The 19,978-nt window shown below is 43.8% G+C and overlaps 1 protein-coding gene across 2 annotated transcripts in view; it reads left to right on the top strand.

Annotated features, from left to right (window-relative positions):
• The window catches only part of chtf8 (CTF8, chromosome transmission fidelity factor 8 homolog (S. cerevisiae)), a 159,413-nt gene that overhangs the window by 14,701 nt on the left and 124,734 nt on the right, over positions 1-19,978 (top strand). Inside the window, exon 3 of one of the 2 annotated variants that reach the window (XM_073070544.1) lies at positions 4,181-19,107. The exons of the other annotated variant lie outside the window; for it this stretch is intronic. Within the exon in view, the coding sequence (XP_072926645.1) occupies positions 4,181-4,438 (258 nt within the window). The 3' untranslated portion in view covers positions 4,439-19,107. Of the gene's footprint in view, positions 1-4,180; positions 19,108-19,978 lie in introns of those variants that run through there. 2 annotated transcript variants of the gene reach the window in all.

The raw sequence follows: 19,978 nt of genomic DNA, 5'->3' as shown, positions 1-19,978 counted from the left end.
AAGAGGAGCTTGCCCAGGTAGATTGGAGGAGGAGACTGCCAGGGATGGCAGCATAGTAGACGTGGCTGAAGTTTCTGGGAATAGTTCACAAGGCACAGGATAGATATGTCCCACAGAGGAAGAAGTTCTCAAATGGTGAGGCTAGGCAATCTAGCTGACAACAGAAGTTAAGGACTGCAAAAGCCAAGGAAAGGGTATATAAGATAACAAAAGTGAGTGGGAAGTTCGATGATCGGGCAACTTTTAAAATCCAACAAAAAGCAACTTTTTTTTAAAAAAAAAGCAATGAAGAGGGAAAGATGAAATATGAGGGCAAATAGCCAGTAATATAAAACAGCATATTCAAAGTTTTTTCAGTTGTATGAAGAGTAAAAGGGAGATGAGAGATGTTTTTGAACCACTGGAAAGTGATGCTGGTGAGGTAGTAATGGGGAACAAAGAAATGACAGATGTGAGTACTTTGCATCAGTCTTCACCGTGGAAGACACTAGCGATGTGCCAGAGGTCCATGAGTGTCAGGGACCAGGAGTGTGTGCCATACTATTACAAAGGAAAAATGCTAGGCAAGTTCAAAGGTCTGAAGGTGGTTAAGTCACCTGGACCACATCCCAGAGTCCTGAAAGAGGTTGCTGAAGAGATAACGGATGCATTGGTCATGATCTGTCAAAAATCACTTGATTCTGGTATGGTCCTGGAGGACCAAAAGATTGCAACTGTCACTCCATTCTTTAAGAAGAGAGGAAGGTAAAAGAAAGGAAATTATAGGCCAGTTAGCCTAACCTCCGTGGTTGAGCAAACATTGGAGTCTATTATTAAGGATGAGGTTGCAGAGTACTTGGAGACAAATGATAAAATAAGTCAAAGTCAGGGTGGTTTCTATAAAGGGAAATCTTACCTGACAAACATCTGTTAGAGTTGTTCAAGGAATTAACAAGCAGGGTGGACAAAGGAGAGGCAGTAGCTTACTTGGATTTTCAAAAGGCATTGATCAGGATGTCTAGTCTAGTGGTATTTAGACCATAAGACATAGTAGCAGAACTAGTCCATTCAGCCCATCAAGTCTGCTCTGCCATGGCTGATCTCTGATCCCACTCAACCCCATACACCTGCCTTCTCGTTATAACCTTTGATGCCCCGACCAATCAGGAAACTATCGGTTTTTGATTTAAATAAACCCATGGTCTTGGCCTCCACAGCTGTCTGTAGCAGAGCATTCCACAGATTCACCACTCTGCCACTCTTCCCACCATAGGAAACATCCTTGCCACGTCCACTTTATCTAGTCCTTTCAACATTCAGTAGGTTTCAATGAGATCCCACTGTATTCTTCTAAATTCCAATGAGTACAGGCCCAAACCTGCCAAAAATTTTGTTAACCCCTTCATTCCCAGTATCATCCTTGTGCACCTCCCCGGACTCTCCAATGACAACACACCCTTTCTGACACGTGGGGCCCAAAACTGTTGACTATATTCCAAGTGTGGCCTGACTAGTGTCTTATAAAGCCTCACCATTATCCTTATTTTTATATTCTGTTCCCCTCGAAATGAATGGCAACGTTGAATCTGCCGCCTTTACCACAGAATCAACCTGTAACTTAACCTTCTGGGAGTCTTGCACAAGGACTCCTAAGTCCCTTTGCACCTCTCCCTAGATAATAGTCTGCACTATTGTTCCTTTTACCAACATTTCCCAACACTGTATTCCATCTGCCACTTCTTTGCCTATTCTTCCAATTTGTCTAAGTCCTGCTGCAATTGCTTTGCTTCTTCAGCACTACCTACACCTCCACCTATCTTGGTATCATCTGCAAACTTTGCCACAAAGCCATCAATTCCATTATCTAAACCATTGACAAACAAATGTGAAAAGTAGCAATCCTGATACGGATCCCTGAGGAATACCACTAGTCACTGGTAGCCAACCAGAAAAGAACCCTTTTATTCCCACTCGCTGCCTCCTGCCTATCAGCCGTACCTCTATCCATACCAGTATCTTTCCTGTAATGCCATGGGATTTTATTTTGTTAAGCAACTTCGTGGTTATAGCCCCGTCATCCATCCCTCCTGATTGGATGAGGATTAACCGATCAGGCTTCCGCTGTCCCCCTTGTTTACAATTGAAATCCACTTCTTACATAGAGTGATGCCTTCATCTTCGTTAAAATTCTTTTCCTCTATTTTTATTTCAATGGCTTCCTTTGCCAGACGGTCCCAAAAGCCATTGGCACAGCACAGTAGTTTTATGCCCTCCAAGTCATTGATGGCTGTTGTGAATACAATATTCTGCTACCGCCAGTTTCTTTGAATAACCCAAATGGATCCACTCCTGAGCTCCTTGATGCAGGTTTCCACAGTGGCCAATATACACTGCTCTGCATTCACAGGGAATCCAGTAAATGCCAACCGTCCTAAGTCCCAGGTCATCTTTGACCTTCATAAACTGTGATTTGAGCCTCCCTCCAACTTGCTACCTCGCTAAGCATTTAACAACCGTGACCTCCCTTTGGTGACTATGAGCACCACATCACAAATTTAACCAGCTTCGTAAAAACAATAACCAACATCCAGCTAACCCCGCAAGACTTAATGGTCAGTTTCGACGTCGTGTCCCTGATCATGAGAGTTCCCTATAAGGACAGCTTGATCTTTTTAAACATGCCCTTATTTCAACATACTTCCTCTATAAGGGGAACTAGTATGAACAGACAGACAGAGTGGCCATGGGATCGCCCTTGTCACCAGCTATTGCAAATTTTTACATGGAGGACTTTGAGGAGAGGGCTCTGAGTTCATTGCCCTTATACCCCAAATACTTCTCTAGATATGTCAATAACACCTCCATAGTGTGACCTCATTAGACTCCAACCACTCAAATTGTTCCATGACCATCTGAACAGCAGATCCAAATATTCAATTGAGATGGAGAAGAATGATTGCCTCTTATTCTAATATGACAGAAACTGGATGGTAGCCTTGGACATGGCATCTATCAGAAATCCACTCACACAGACTTGTACCTCAACAATAATGGCCACCATCATACATAGAGTCCCGGACTCCGAGAGCCTCCGTGAAGAAATAAGATGATTCTGTGCAACGTTCCTACAGAGCAGCTACAAGGTGAAGGAAATCAATCAGGCCCTTAAAAGGGTTGATGGAAAATCCAGGAAACCTAACAACGAGGAGGAACCCATCACTACCACCTGCCTTCCCTATATTTCCACAGTTTCTGGAAAATCACCAACAACCTGAGGAAATACCAGATTAATACCTTCTACAAACCTGTATGGAAGCTCATATCATAGCTTATGCTGGGACTCTGGACAGCTGGTGTTTACTGGATTCCCTGTGAATGCTGAGCAGTATATATCGACCAGACAGCATGCATGGTGGAAACCCGCATTAAAGAGTATAGGAGGTACATCTGTTTAGGTTCCCCAGAGAAATCATTAACAATGAATTAACAATGGCCATAGGATTGACTTTGACAGCACAAAACTACTGTGCCACACCAATAGCTTTTGGGACCGCCTGGTGAAGGAAGCCATTGAAGTAAAACTAGAGGAAAAGAATCATAACAAAGACGAAGGTCTCACTCTAAGTAAGAACTGCAATTCAATTGTAAACAAGGTGGGGCAGTGGAAACCTGATTGATTAGTCTTTATCCAATCAGGAGGACAGGGGTATAAATACCACTGGACTAGAAATGTCCAGGCATCATTCCTGATTAAGATGGCAGAGTTTGTCATCAAATCATCAGTTTAAAATCAGTACCTGTACCCGCTGGAAGCCTGAGAAGAGTTTATTCATCAAAGTGGTTAAACAAATGTGTGCCAAAGGAACCCATTTCAGTACTGTATGATTCTACATTCAAAATGAAAAAAGCAGTACATCAGTATTTCAGTCTGGACCCTTCCTCCTCATTCATCTCAGTCATACATCTTCATAGTCATATATCCTGTTGTGTATGCATGTTCTTAAAAAATACTCCATGAATACACTGTGCCTCTAGGTGTATCAGCCAAGCCTTGCCCATGTCCAGGAAACCATCTTCTGTTTGTTTCTGCCCTTTTTCTTGCTAACGTCTCTGCTCAATGTCACTTGTCGGTAAGGTTGAAATGTCTTGCCATTTTTCAGATAGAGTCATCTCTTTTAATTCACACTTTGCTCACCCGCAGGGAGTGCCGATTCTGATCATTGGCCACCATATCCTGTATGGTAAAGTCAGTCACCTGGACAGGCCATTTGCAGTACTCCTGAAACAAACTGTGAGAAGAACAGGAGCTGAAAGCCCAGTGGAAGCTCATAGTCTTGCTGAAAGAGATAGTGAAGAGCACACTTCCACCTGCTACACAGTGACTGCACTAATCAAGAAAAAGATCATCTTCAAAACCCGTCCAAAGCCAATTATTACCAACGTGCCCAAAAAGCTGTAGTGGCATTGAACTAGGCCTGTGCAACAGGGACAGTGGACTCTTCCAAAGCTTTGGGTCAAAACAAAGTGGTGCGGGTACCTGGACGGTAGATGTTAAGCAACACTCTGTGTCATACTGCTTGCCTCAATTCTTGTGCAATGCCTGAGTTTATTTCTTCTGTTTGTTTACACCTTGAGGAGAAGAATGGATCCTTTGAATTCTGAACTGTGTTTAAAGTAGATGTTACTACAAGCTGCCATTTTTTTGTCATTGATAACAAAAGACTCGGTAATTTGTCACTCTCGGTTTTTGCCAACAATATTCACTGGGGAAATTGAACTGTTACAGGGAGAAATCAACTTGGGAATGATTTTTACAACATAATATCCATATCATAGTCAGTGCAATTCCCAGTATGCTCAGTCAATGTGGAAGACACGAGTAGTATGCCAGAAATACAAGATTGTCAGGGGACAGAAGTGAGTGTAATTTCTGTTACTGAGGTGCTTGGGAAGCTGAAAGGTCTGAAGGTAGCTAAGTCAACTTGACCAGATGGACAACATCCCAGGGTTCTGAAAGAGGATAGCTGAATTAATTGTGGAGGCATCATTAATCATTTTTCAGGAATAGCTAGGTTCTGGAATGGTCCCAGAGGACTGGAAAATTGCAAATAAGCTACCACACTCTTTAAGAAGGGAGGGGAGGCAGAAGAAAGAAAATTATAGGCCAGTTAGCATCAGTGAATGGGAAGATATTAAGGATGAGTTTTCAGGGTACTTGGAGACACATGATAAAATAGGCCAAAGTCAGCATGGTTTTCTTAAGGGGAAATCTTGTCTGAGATATCTGTGGAATTCTTTGAGGAAACAGGCAGCATAGAGAAAGGAGAGTCTGCGGATACGAGCATGGATAGAAGATTGGCTGATTGGCAAGAGACAGAGTGAGAATAAAGGGAACCTATTCTGGTTGGCCGCTGGTAACTAGTGGTGTTCCGCCAGGGTTGGTATTGGTTACACTCCTTTTCACGTTATATGTCAATGATTTGGATGATAAAATTGATGGCTCTGTGGCCAGGGTTTCAGATGATACAAAGATAGGTGGTGTGGCCATTAAGGAAGCAGGGAGTCTGCAGAAGGACTTAAGACAGATTGGGAGAATGGGCTGAGGAGTGGCAGATGAAATACAGTAGTGGTCACCAACCTTTTTAAGCCCAAGATCCCTGACCTCGGCCTTAATAAAAGGCAAGATAGACCTACTAAATCGTTAAGACACACTCGTGCGCACCGGGCAGAAGGAACTGGAAGTGGAGCCTGCAGGTGGCTTTCCGTAGCGAGAGTGTTGCTATGTTACCATTATCTTAATTGGTATTACTTATTTTTATAATGCTCACATTACAATGCCTTTAATTCTATGTTTCATTATTTAATTTTATTTCAACATGAAAAATAAATGAATAAAAATTGACTGTTGCACTCAGTGTGATGACTGGGGCTGAATACTTTCTGCTAGTTCCCTGAAATTTGGCTCATAACTACAGACAGCCAGTTTGAGACAGTCTGTGAGGTGTCTGTCAGTAAGACAGCTCCTGTACTTAGATTTAATAATTTTCATCTGTTGCAGCACAGCACCCTCTCAAACCTCCTGACAGACTGAATATTTAAATGGACAGTTTCCTTTGTTAGACTGTTGAATCTGCCACATTTTCCAGGTGTTTTGTATTGGTAAACTGTTACTGAGACACTAGTATAAGTTTCAGAGGCACGCAAGCTAGTGACACCACTGTTTTTTTGTTTCCCAGTTCTTTTACATTTGGGGAATGTTGGAATTTAAAGGGGGAGAAGTGTTGTAATGTGAGCATTATAAAGATAGGTTGATGCTGATTAGGATAATGGTGATATCGTGGTGCTTCTGCTGCGGAGAACTGTTTGTGGGGAGAGGTTGTTTCTGGGGTTGCGGGGTTTTGCTTCCGGTCTTTTCTGCCCGGTGCGCATTTTTCATTTTTTCTCGGGATCTACTGGGAAAGTCTCAAAGATCAACCGGTCTACTGCAATCGACTGGTTGGCGACCACTTGAATACAGTGTTGGGAAGTGTGTAGTTATACACTTTGGTGGAAGGAATAAAGGTGTAGACTTATTTTCTAAATGGAGAAAAAATTCAGTCGAGGTGCAAAGGGACTTTGGAGTTCTTGTGCAGGCTTCCCTGAAGGTTAACTTGCAGGTTGAATCAGTTCTGAGGAAAGCAAGTGCAATTTTAGCTTTCATTTCAAGAATATAAAAGGGAGGATCTAATTCTGAGGACATATAAGGCATTGGTTCCAAGGTTGTCAAGCCGAGGAGTGGTAGTGGGGACAAGCTCCCACTACCAAAAAGTGCTCCTTACGGCATGCGCCTCAAATAGCCTCTGACAACCAAGTCCAACTCCTGGCCTTCTCGTGTGGCTTAGCTTAAGCCCAGCGGAACTGTTTCTACGGACAGGAGAAGCGGCAAAGGCGGGTCCTGGCACCTTAAAACCAGTGCTTCGAGTAGATGGAGCTTGTCAGCCTGGGAAGGCAGTCCTTCTAAGAGAAGGAAAACTGATTTCAAACCTCTGCTGCCTTGCGGCCATACCCACTCATGGGAAAGGCTTCGGGAGTAAACCCAGAGAACAAATCCAGAGCTGGAGTCCCTAAGGCAGTCCAACGTTGCCTTCAACTTCATTCTGGCAACTCCGACGACGACACTGGTGCCAAGCTGTATCAGCCCTTGCCCTTCCCTTGGACAACATCAGTGGTGTGGAGAGGGGAGACTAGCAGCATGGGCAACTGCCGGTCTTCCATACAACCTTGCCCAGGCCTGCTCCCTGGAGAGGACACTCCAAGACTTTCCAGGTGCAGATCCATGATCACATGAGACTAATGGATGCCACAAAAAAAAAGGCATTGGTCAGACTGGACCTGGAGTATTTTGAGCAGTTCTGGGCCTGCTATCTAAGAGAACATAGAACACTACAGCACAGGAACAGGCTGTTTGGCCCACAGTATTGTGCTAAACCAACTAAAAAGCAAATCAAAAACACCCAAACACAAACCCTCCTACCTACACCATGTTCATATCCCTCTATCTTCTTTACATCTATGTGCCTGTCCAAACGTATCTTGTTCCTCTCTGCACCTTGTGGCAGATCGGGCGACAACCTTGCTGTTTCTTTAGCAATTTTCTATTTTTATGAGGCTGAGTTGCTAGCTCGATGCCCAACCCAGCACAAGTAGAAAGCGTACAAGGAGCTGGCCGATTCGAACCTGGGACTATACCTCGAAGAACAGTGCAGATACCAGGCATACTAGGCATCCACAATTCTGAAGAAAAAACTTGCCCCTCACATCCCCCCTTGAAACCACCCCCTCTCTCACCTTCAATGCATTCCCTCTGGTATTAGAAATTTCAGCCCTGGGAAACAGATCCACTCTGTCCACTCCATATATGCCTCTCATAATTTTGTAAACCTCTATAGGGAGTTTCTAGAGTGCCCACGGGATGCATTCTTGGAACAGCTTGTACGAGAGCCGACCAGGGACAAGACTATTCTGGATTTAGTGTTATGTAATGAACAGGATTTGATAAGTGATCTCGCAGTAAAGGAGCCATTAGGAGGTAGTGATCACAATATGATAAGCTTTTATCTGCAATTTGAGAAGGATAAGGGCAGCTCGGAGGTGTCAGTGTTGCAGATGAACAGGGGAAACTATGGAGCCATGAGGGAGGAGCTGGCCAAAGTTGACTGGACGGATAGCCTAGCAGAAAAGACAGTGGAACAGCAATGGCAGGTATTCTTGGGAATAATGCACAAGGTGCAAAATCAGTTCATCCCCCAGAGAAGGAAGGATTCAAAGGGGGGAAAGGGGCCACAGTGATTGACAAAGGAAGTCAGAGATTGCATAGCATTAAAAAAAAAAGGAAATATGACAGAGCTAAGGTGAGTGGGCGGACAGATGATTGGGAAGTTTTTAAGGAACAACAGAACTTAACTAAAAAGACAATACGGGGAGAAAAAATGAGGTACGAACGCAAGCTAGCCAGGAATATAAAGGAAGATAGCAAAGGCTTTTTTAGGTATGTGAAGATAAAGAAGATAGTTAAGAACAATGTTGGGCCCTTGAAGAATGAATTGGGTGAAATTGTTATGGGAAACAGAGAAATGGCAGAAGAATTTAATGAGTACTTTAGATCTGTTTTCAGTAAGGAAGACACAAGCAGTCTCCCAGATGTATGGATGGGCCAAGGACATAGGGTGACAGAGGAAATGAAACAGATTGACAATAGGAAGGAAACAGTGATGAGAAGACTGATGGGACTGAAGGCTGACAAATCCCCAGGTCCAGATGGTCTGCACCCGAGGGTACTAAAGGAGGTGGCCCTGGAAATTGCGGATGCATTGGTAATCATTTTCCAGTGTTCCTTAGATTCAGGATCAGTTCCTGAGGATTGGAGAATGGCTAATGTTATCCCACTTTTTAAGAAAGGAGGGAGGGAGAAAACAGAACTATCGACCTGTCAGCCTGACATCGGTGGTGGGAAAGATGCTAGAGTCCATTATTAAGGATGAAATAGTGGCATATCTAGATAGCAGTGATAGGATTGGGCCAAGCCAGCATGGATTTACCAAGGGTAAATCATGTTTGACTAATCTGTTGGAGTTTTTCGAGGATATAACCAGGAAGTTAGACGGGGGAGATCCAGTGGATGTAGTGTACCTTGATTTTCAGAAGGCATTTGATAAGGTCCCACATAGAAGATTGGTGGGTAAAATCAAAGCTCAGGGCATCGGGGGGAAGGCATTGACATGGATAGAAAACTGGTTGGCAGATAGAAAGCAAAGGGTAGCGGTGAATGGGTGTTTCTCGGAATGGCAGGTGGTGACTAGTGGGGTGCCACAGGACTCGGTATTGGGACCACAGCTGTTTACCATTTACGTTAACGATTTGGATGAAGGCATAGAAAATAACATCAGCAAATTTGCTGATGATACTAAGCTGGGTGGCAGTGTGACATGTGATGAGGATGTTAGGAGAATTCAGGGTGACTTGGATAGGCTGGGTGAGTGGGCAGATACTTGGCAGATGGCATTTAATGTGAATAAGTGTGAGGTTATCCACTTTGGGAGTAAGAACAGGAAGGCAGATTATTATCTGAATGGTCTCAATATCACCAAGACCAAGGAGATGGTGGTGGACTTTAGGAGATCTAGGCCTCATATGGAGCCAGTGATCATTAATGGAGAATGTGTGGAGCAGGTTAAGACCTACAAGTATCTGGGAGTACAGTTAGACGAGAAGCTAGACTGGACTGCCAACACAGATGCCTTGTGCAGGAAGGCACAGAGTCGACTGTACTTCCTTAGAAGGTTGGCGTCATTCAATGTCTGTAGTGAGATGCTGAAGATGTTCTATAGGTCAGTTGTGGAGAGCGCCCTCTTCTTTGTGGTGGCGTGTTGGGGAGGAAGCATTAAGAAGAGGGAAGCCTTACGTCTTAATAAGCTGGTAAGGAAGGCGTGCTCTGTCGTGGGCAAAGTACTGGAGAGTTTAACATCGGTAGCTGAGCGAAGGGCGCTGAGTAGGCTACGGTCAATTATGGAAAACTCTGAACATCCTCTACATAGCACCATCCAGAGACAGAGAAGCAGTTTCAGCGACAGGTTACTATCGATGCAATGCTCCTCAGACAGGATGAAGAGGTCAATACTCCCCAATGCCATTAGGCTTTACAATTCAACCGCCAGGGCTTAAGAACTTTTTAAAAGCTATTATAAATGCTTTTTGAGATATTGATTTAGATGCATATCATATTGTATGTAATTAGTTTTGCTACAACAAGTGTATAGGACATTGGGAAAAAAGTTGAATTTCCCCATGGGGATGAATAAAGTATCTATCTATCTATCTATATAGTTGGGTAAGGGAGTAATACAAAGAGATCTCAGAGTCCTTGTTCATCAGTCACTGAAGGTGAATGAGCAAGTGCAGCAGGCAGTGAAGAAGGCTAATGGAATGTTGGCCTTTATTACAAAGGGAATTGAGTACAAGAGCAAGGAAGTCCTCTTGCATTTGTACAGAGCCCTGGTGAGACCACACCTGGAGTATTGTGTACAGTTTTGGTCTCCAGGGTTAAGGAAGGACATCCTGGCTGTAGAGGAAGTGCAGCGTAGATTCATGAGGTTAATTCCTGGGATGTCTGGACTGTCTTACGCAGAGAGGTTAGAGAGACTGGGCTTGTACACGCTGGAATTAAGGAGATTGAGAGGGGATCTGATTGAAACATATAAGATTATTAAGGGATTGGACAAGATAGAGGCAGGAAATATGTTCCAGATGCTGGGAGAGTCCAGTACCAGAGGGCATGGTTTGAGAATAAGGGGTAGGTCATTTAGGACAGAGTTAAGGAAAAACTTCTCCCAGAGAGTTGTGGGGGTCTGGAATGCACTGCCTCGGAAGGTAGTGGAGGCCAATTCTCTGGATGCTTTCAAGAAGGAGCTAGATAGGTATCTTATGGATAGGGGAATCAAGGGATATGGGGACAAGGCAGGAACCGGGTATTGATAGTAGATGATCAGCCATGATCTCAAAATGGCGGTGCAGGCTCGAAGGTCCGAATGGTCTACTTCTGCACCTATTGTCTATCAGATCTCCTGTTTGCCTCTGATGTTCCAGAGAAAATAACCCAATTTTATCCAGCCTTTTGTAATAGCACATACCCTTTAAACCAGGCAGCATCCTGGTAAACCTCTTTTGCACCCTCTGCAAAGCCTCAACATTATTCTTATGAGCGACCAGAACTATATGCAATACTCCAGATGTGGCCTAACCAGAGTTTTATAAAGTTACAACATAACCTCCTGACTTTTGAACTCAATGCCTCAACTAATAAAAGCAAGCATTCCATGAGCCTTCTTAACCACCTTATCGACCTGTGTAGCCACTTTCAAGGAGCTATGAACTTGGATCCCAAAATCTCTCAGTTCAGCAACACTGTTAAGGGTGTACTGTCTCCTTGCACTTGTCCTACTAAGGTGCAGCACCCCACATTTATCTGGGTTGAACTCCATCTGCCATTTCTCAGTCCATATCTGCAACTGATCTATATTGTGCTGTATTTGCCAGACTTCTACACTATCCTCAACTCCACTAATCTTGATATCAGCCACAAATTTTCGAACCCACCTATCTACATTTTCATCTATGTTGTTTATATACTTCACTAACAGCAGAGGTCTCTGGACAGATCCCTACAGAACTCAACTAATTACAGACCTCCTGCTCAAAGAAGTCCCTTCAACCATTATGCTCTGTCTATGTGCAAACCACTTCTGAATCCAAACAGCCAATTTGCTATGGACTCCATGCATCTTCTGGATTAGCCTCCCATGAAGGACTTTATCAAAATCCATGTAGACAATATCTACTGCCCTACCTTCATCAATCTCTCTCGTAACCTTGTCAAAAAACTCAAGTTGATAAGACACAACCTGCCACGCACAAAGCCATGCTGGGTCTCCCCAATTAGGCTATGGATTTTCAAATGCTCACATATCCTATCCCTAAGAATTTTTCCAGCAATTTTACTACAACTGACGAGAGTCTCGGCAATCTATAGTTCCCAGGATTTTCCCTTGTTCCCCTTCTAAAATAGAGGTACACCATTAGCCACTTGCCAGTCCTTCGGAATCTCATCTGTGGGTAGAGAGGACACAAAGGTACTGGTCAAGGGCCAGCAATCTTGTCTCTTGCTCCTTCAATAATCTGGGGTAATTCCCATCAGGCCCTGGGGACTTATCCACCTTAATACAAATTAGGAGGCCCAACACTTCCTCCACCATGACTTCTAGATACCCTAACATATTTATACACTCAGCAGTAATCTGGTCCTCCAAATCCTTTTCCTTGGTAAATGCTGAAGCAAACTACTCATTAAGTACCTCACTCACATTATCTGCATTCAAGCATATGTTCTCCCCTTTAGCCTTGAGTGAGCCAACCCTTTCCCTAGTTATCCTCTTACTCGATTTATGTATAGAATGTCTTTGGATTCACTTGCAAGTTAGCAACAGCAGTACAGTGCAATATAAGACCATAAGATATAGGAGCAGAATTTGGCCATTTGGCCCATCGAGGCTACTCTGCCATTCAATCATGGCTGATCCTTTTTTTCCTCTCCTCGGCCCCTCTTCCCAGTCTTATCCCCATAACCTTTGATGCTGTGTCCAATCAAGAATCTATCAATCTCTATATTAAATATAACGAACAACCTGGCCTCCACAACTACCTGTGGTAACAAATTCACCATCTGGCTAAAGAAATTTCTCTACATCTCTGTTTTAAATGGATACCCCTTTATCCTGAAGCTGTACTCTCTTGTCCTAGACTCCCCCACCATCCTTTCCACATCTACTCTGTCTAGGCTTTTCAACATTCAAAAGATTTCAATGAGATGCCCTCCCTCATCCCTCTAACTTCCAGTGAGTACAGACCCAGGGACATCAAATGTTCCTGGTATGATAACTCTTCCATTACCAGAATCATTTTTGTGAACCTCCTCTAGACCCTCTCCAATGCCAGCACATCTTTTCTTTGATGAGCAGCCTAAAACTGTTCACATTACTCAAAGTGAGACCTCACCAGTGCCTTATGAAGCCTCAGCATCACATCTCTGCTCTTGTATTCTAGACCTCTTGAAATGAATGGTCACGTTGCATTTGCCGTCCTCACCACCGACTCACCTGCAAGTTAACCTTTAGGGTGTTCTGTATAAGTCCCTTTGCATCTCAAATTTTTGGATTTTCTCTGGCAGCATTTATTTCTACTGCCAAAGTGCATGACCATGCATTTTCCAACATTGTATTTCATTTGCCACATTAGAAACATAGAAAACCTACAGCACAATACAGACCCTTTGGCCTGCAAAGTTGTGCCAAACATTTCCCTACCTTAGAAATTACTAGGCTTACCTATAGCCCTCTATTTTACTAAGCTCCATGTACTTATCCAAAAGTCTTTTATAAGTCCCTATTGTATCAGCCTCCACCACCGTTGCCGGCAGCCCATTCCACGCACTCACCACTCTCTGAGTAAAAAACTTACCCCTGACATCTTCTCTGTATCTAGTCCCCAGCACCTTCAACCTGTGTCCTCTTGTGGCACCCATTTCAGCCCTGGGAAAAAGCCTCTGACTATCCACATGATTAATGCCTCTCATCATCTTATACATGGAAGGAGCTGCTGGAATGATGTCAGCAGAGCAGCAATGATGTGCGTTTCTGGATAAAATGAAGGTGCAGGACATTCTTGCTCATTCTCCCAATTTTTCTAAATCCTTACATAAGAACATAAGAAATACGAGCAGGAATAGGCCATCCAGCCCATCGAGCCTGCCCCGCCATTCAATAAGATCATGGCTGATCTGTCTGTAAACTCAGCTCCATCTACCTGCCTTTTCTCCATAACCCTTAATTCCCCTACTATGTAAAAATCTATCTAACTGTTTCTTATGTTACGAATGTGCCACAACTCTGAGGGGCCGAAGGGTACAAAGTAGCCCCCTCCTTTTTGAGAATCACAAGATCGCTATTAATTCGGGTCTGGGACCCAGGAAATGAGAGAGAGACGTCCAGAATACACAAGGTTTGGAATGTGTCCTGGCCTCAGCAAGACAGAACCATTGATAACGGCTATTGTCTCTTGGAGACGGAATTGTGTATTGAGTACTGTACTATTCATTGAAACCCCTCGGGATGACCAGAGTGGGCTGGTTGAGGGATTGCATCATCCCAACCTGATTGACATCTGAGACCCCGTGAGTAAGGATAAAAGAGGGTCTGGGGAACAACCCCTTTAGACGCACCAGGAGAAACGCTAGAAATCCCGTGACAGCATTTAATAGCGACAGCCGGTGGGGGGCTCGCGTGCGTCCTTTCCCTTTGCCTGGGGTTGGCGGCCTCACCACAGAAGTACGGCTTTCGCTAAAGGAGAGGCCACACCAACGGGACTCCCGAAGGATCGAAATCATAAAGGTTAGAAAAACCGTAGCGGTACCTGTTCCCATTCTATTCCTATTTCTCTCTCTCTCCAACAAAGTGCAACACAGTGACAACCAAAAGGCTGCAGCCTGAATGAACTGAGTGACTTTTATATTTCCATCGGACAATACATTTATCCCCTAGATAACGATAGAGCTATTTCTTATTGATCATTCTGATACCCGCACTTGTAGATTTAGTATTGATGACGTATATTATCTGTATGTGTGCATTGGTATTATTTTTGTGTATTTTTACTAATAAATACTGTTAAAAAAAATAGTACCATCAGACTTCAACGGATCTCTCTATCTTTGCTGGTAAGTGACCCAGTTATGGGGTTCGTAACAACGTGGGGATCTCGTCTCGGGATTTGATACCAAATTGGAGGGCCAGTGAATCGGGCTTAAGTCCAAACGTGGGTCTGGTTGCGCGGGTAGCCAGACGGGAAACCAGCAAAGATGGACGTGGATGAATTTATAGAAAACCCGTCTCTGGAGGCGCTAGAGGCGGCCACAAAGTCGGACTTGATAAATATTGCGAAAGGACTAAACCTCGCAGAGGTGAGGTTGTCAATGAAAAAGCGGGAGGTGCGGAGGGCCATAACTCAGTATTATATTGTGAAGAATGTGTTTTCTGCTGAGGTATTGGAAAATATCCCTGAAAAGGTACCCGCTAGTGGGATGGCTCAGTTAGAGTTGGAGAAATTAAGGTTGGAACATGAAATTAAGTTAAAGCAGCTGAAAAGGAAAAGGAAAGAGCCGAAAAGCAACGGGAGCATGAGCTCCAGCTAAAGGAGTTAGAGGTGAAGAGGGAGCAGGAAAGAGCTGAGAAACAAAGGGAGCATGAAATTCAGTTAAAACAGCTGGAAGCAGCAGAAAAGGAGAAGGAAAGAGCCGAGAAGGAGAGAGAGTATGAGGAGAAAGAGAAACAGAGGCAACATGACTTGGACATGGAGAAGTTAAGGCAAGAGCGAAGAGCTCAAGGGTCAGACCGAGAGGAGCGGTTTAATGTTAGTCGGGAGTTTAGGTTAGTACCTCCGTTCGAGGAGACGGATGTTGATAGTTATTTCTTGCATTTTGCAAAGGTGGCAGTGAGTCAGAAGTGGCCCAAAGAGCAATGGGTGGCATTGTTACAAAGTGTGTTAAAAGGGAAGGCACAACGGGCATATGCGGCGTTGTCCATGGAGGAGAAAGAATCGGAGAATTATGAGAAAGTAAAGGAGGCCATTCTTCGGACCTACGAATTGGTACCTGAAGCCTATAGACAAAAGTTCAGAAATTTAAAGAAAGGGTGGAATCAGACGTATACCGAGTTTGCCTATGAGAAGGTGAGAAGGGTGTGCTCTTGGATCGCTGGTGTGCAGCAGAAATAATGGAAGAAGATTTTTGGCGTCTCAGGGAGTTAATTCTGATTGAGGAATTTAAAGGTTGTGTTTCGGATGATATCCGGATGTATTTGAATGAGAAGCCGAATAAGTCCATCTCCGAATTTGCTAGGTTCGCAGATGAATATGCCCTAACCCACAAGACAAAGTTTTCCTCGAATAAAAGTTACCAGAGACCGTGGGAATGGTAGAGAAAGCCCGCTGGGAGCTAGTGGTAAAATTGAGGAGGAGAGGCAAGACGACAGGAGAGGTCCTGGCTTGACCTGTTTTAATTTTGGAAAGGTGGGTCATATTGCATCTAAGTGCCTTGCTCCGAGGAAGGAGACAGGAAAATGGAAAGCAGCAGTCCCTATAGGATGTGCTGTGGTGATCAGTAAATCGACGAGAGAGCCCCAGGTAGACAGAGTACGAGAAGGGTCTGAGAAATGTATTTCAGAAGGCACCGTGTCCGTGAGAAAGGGAGACACACCAGTTCCAGTGCGGATCTGGAGAGACACGGGAGCTGAGCTGTCATTGATTAGCAGTAAGGTACTGGATTTTGGTCGCAAGACTGCAGAGGTGGCTTTGAGAGGTATAGGAAAAGGGACGGAAGCGGTGCCCTTGCATAGGATCATTATAAATTGTGAGCTGGTATCTGGACCAGTTGAAATAGGGGTGCGATCAGAATTCCCGAGAACTGATGTAGACATCCTTCTGGGTAACGATTTAGCTGGTGGTGAGGTTTGGTCAGCAATGAAGCTGATGAGCCAGCCTGTAAGTGTTGCGGTCCCGCCCCTAGGTTCCAAGATCTATCCCGCATGCGCGACCACTCGCAGCATGTCGAGAAAGGCAGCTGAGAACGAGACCAGTTTAAATCCAGCCAGTATCGATTTGGCCGAGACGTTTTTACCGACCCTGTACCAAGAGGGTTTAGAGGGTGGTAAAACGGAGAATAGGAAAGTGAAAGAGAGTAAGGGCGAGGAGGTAGTCCTGCCCTTAGCCAGGAGGAAATTTATAGAGGCACGAAGTAAAGATGAGAAACAGATAAGGCTGTTAAAAGGTCCAGGGTTGGACATGGATGATCTGTCTGGTTTGGCAGAACTGTTTGAAGAAGTTGAAAATTCTAAAGGTGTTCCCGATAATGAAATGAGGGCAGTCCTAGATGAAAAGGATGCCATTACCTTGAAGAAGTCTGCTGGGTTGGCAGATGAGGTTGTTTCAGCCCGCGGGGTTGAGTTCACTCCGGAAGGGAGTTGCCCAGACAGGAACTGGGAGGATCAGGGGAATTTAGAATTTGAAAAGGGTACGGGTATTGAAAGCCTGGAAGAGGCAGATGTCCCGTTTGAGTGTGTCCAAGATGTGGATGCACGTGGTACTGAACCTAGTAATGGAGCTCAGAAAAAGTCTGAGGTATTTGATTCAGTTGAAAAGGAATGCAGTCCCTGTGGGTCAGATGGACTTGGTTCAGTGAAGAAAGGGTTAACCTTGGTAATAGTGGGAAGTGAGAATTCCCAGTTGTTTGTGTTCGAAGGTGTGTTAAAAGTTAGTGAGGAGATAAAAGGTGGTGAGGTGAATATTATTATTGAAGGAAAAGGGAAAAGTGTAGTTCCTAAATTGAATGAAGAAAATTTAAAGTCTGGATTGATGTCAGAAGCAGCCACCAGGCTACAGAGACAATGGCTTGGTAACGCGGTGCCTGCGAATCAATTACAGGTTGAGTTGGAATGTAAAGGTACCCCACACGCTATTGTTATTCAAGAGTGTGCTGTGAAAAGGCAGAATTTGAAATGCTGTTTGAACAAAGAGGAATCACTTGCAGATCTTAAATTGAAAACTAATAGCATGCCCTGAAGAGAAAACTAGCAACTTGCTTAAAATTAAGGAATTGTGTGGAAATTCGGAAAATGGTCTAAGTTTGGAACACATTGTTGATAAAATAACTCCTATGAAAGGAGCATGCGAAAGCTTATTCCACACTAGTATACAAGTTAACCACATGGGAGTGAACTGGAAAAGAGGCGAGGGTTGATGGGATGCCATTTTAAATAACAGGATCCGGTTTTAAGGGATTTCGACAAAGCATGTGAATAATAAAGACAACCCCCATGGAAGATTGATTGTTAAGTTTGAAAGTAAAATAAAGATTAGTATTTGCATGAACTTTTGTAGTATACACGTAAGCTAAGATCACAACTCTTTAGTTTTTGTTTGCAGAAGAAAAGGAATAAAAAAATAGGTGGTTATTAATTTGGAGTCTGATGCTACAAGACTTTATTAAGGTACAAGATGTTAAGATATTAAAGGAAGTGACAATGTAATTGTTAACTGTTTAGATGCTGAATTGAATGTATAACTATTACTCTGTAGAAAAAAAACTCTTTTGTATTGTGTTAGATTCTAAAATCCTGTAAGACTCTGTATTAATTCATTTTTACCGATGGTAAAAATCTTTGAAGGAAGGGGGTGTTACGAATGTGCCACAACTCTGAGGGGCCGAAGGGTACAAAGTAGCCCCCTCCTTTTTGAGAATCGCAAGATCGCTATTAATTCGGGTCTGGGACCCAGGAAATGAGAGAGAGACATCCAGAATACACAGGGTTTGGAATGTGTCCTGGCCTCAGCAAGACGGAACCATTGATAAGGGCTATTGTCTCTTGGAGACGGAATTGTATATTGAGTACTGTACTATTCATTGAAACCCCCTCAGGGGATGACCAGAGTGGGCTGGTTGAGGGATTGCATCATCCCAACCTGATTGACATCTGAGATCCCGTGAGTAAGGATAAAAGAGGGTCTGGGGAACAACCCCTTTAGATGCACCAGGAGAAACGATAGAAATCCCGTGACAGTGTTTAATAGCGACAGCCGGTGGGGGGCTCGCGTGCATCCTTTTCCTTTGCCTGGGATTGGCGGCCTCACCACAGAAGAACGACTTTAGCTAAAGGAGAGGCCACACCAACGGGACTCCCGAAGGATCGAAATCATAAAGGTTAGAAAAACCGTAGCGGTAACTGTTCCCATTCTATTCCTATTTCTCCCTCTCTCCAACAAAGTGCAACACAGTGACAACCAAAAGGCTGCAGCCTGAATGAACTGAGTGACATTTATATTTCCATCGGACAATACATTTATCCCCTAGACAACGATAGAGCTATTTCTTATTGATTATTATGATACCCGCACTTTTAGATTTAGTATTGATGACGTATATTATCTGTATGTGTGCATTGGTATTATTTTTGTGTATTTTTACTAATAAATAATGTTAAAAAAATAGTACCATCAGACTTCAACGGACCTCTCTATCTTTGCTGGTAATTGACCCGGTTACGGGGTTCGTAACACTTAAATATATTTAGGGAAGAAGCCTCAACTGCTTTCCTGGCAGAGAATTCCACAGATTCACCACTCTCTGGGAAAAACAGTTTCTCCTCATCTCCATCCTAAATCTTCTCCCCTGAATCTTGAGGCAATGTCCCCTAGTTGTAGTCTCACCTACCAATGGAAACAACTTCTATTTTATCTATCCCTTTCAAAATTTTGTATGTATCTATAAGATCTTCTCTCATTCTTCGGAATTCCAGAAAGTATAGTCCCAGGCGACTCAATCTCTCCTCATAGATTAACCCCTTCATCTCTGGAATCTCTTCTGCACTGCCTCCAAAGCCAGTATATCCTTCCTCAAGAACGGAGACCAGAACTGCACACAGTACTCCAGGTGCAACCTCACCAGTACCCTGTAAGCAGCATGACCTCCCTGCTCTTGAATTCAATCCCTCTAGCAATGAAGGCCAACGTTCCGTTTGCCTTCTTAATATCCTGTTGCACCTGCAAGCCAACTTTTTGCGATTCATGCACAAGCACTCCCAAGTCCATCTGCACGACAGCATGCTGCAATCTTTCACCATTTAAATAATAATCTATTCTTCTATTATTCCTTCCAAAGTGGATGATCTCGCATTTACCAACATTGTATTCCATCTGCCAGACCTTGGCCCACTCACTTAACCTACCTATGTCCCTCTGCAGACTCTCCACATCCTCTGTACAATTTGTTTTTCCACTCAGTTTAGTGTCATCAGCAAATTTTGCTACACTACACTCAGTCCCCTCTTCCAAATCATCAATGTAAATGGTAAACAGCTGCAGG

Source organism: Hemitrygon akajei, chromosome 17 (assembly GCF_048418815.1).
Source record: "Hemitrygon akajei chromosome 17, sHemAka1.3, whole genome shotgun sequence".
Classification (NCBI taxonomy): domain Eukaryota; kingdom Metazoa; phylum Chordata; class Chondrichthyes; order Myliobatiformes; family Dasyatidae; genus Hemitrygon; species Hemitrygon akajei.
Note: the sequence above shows the minus strand (reverse complement) of the source record. Positions and strands in the feature narration are given on the sequence as shown.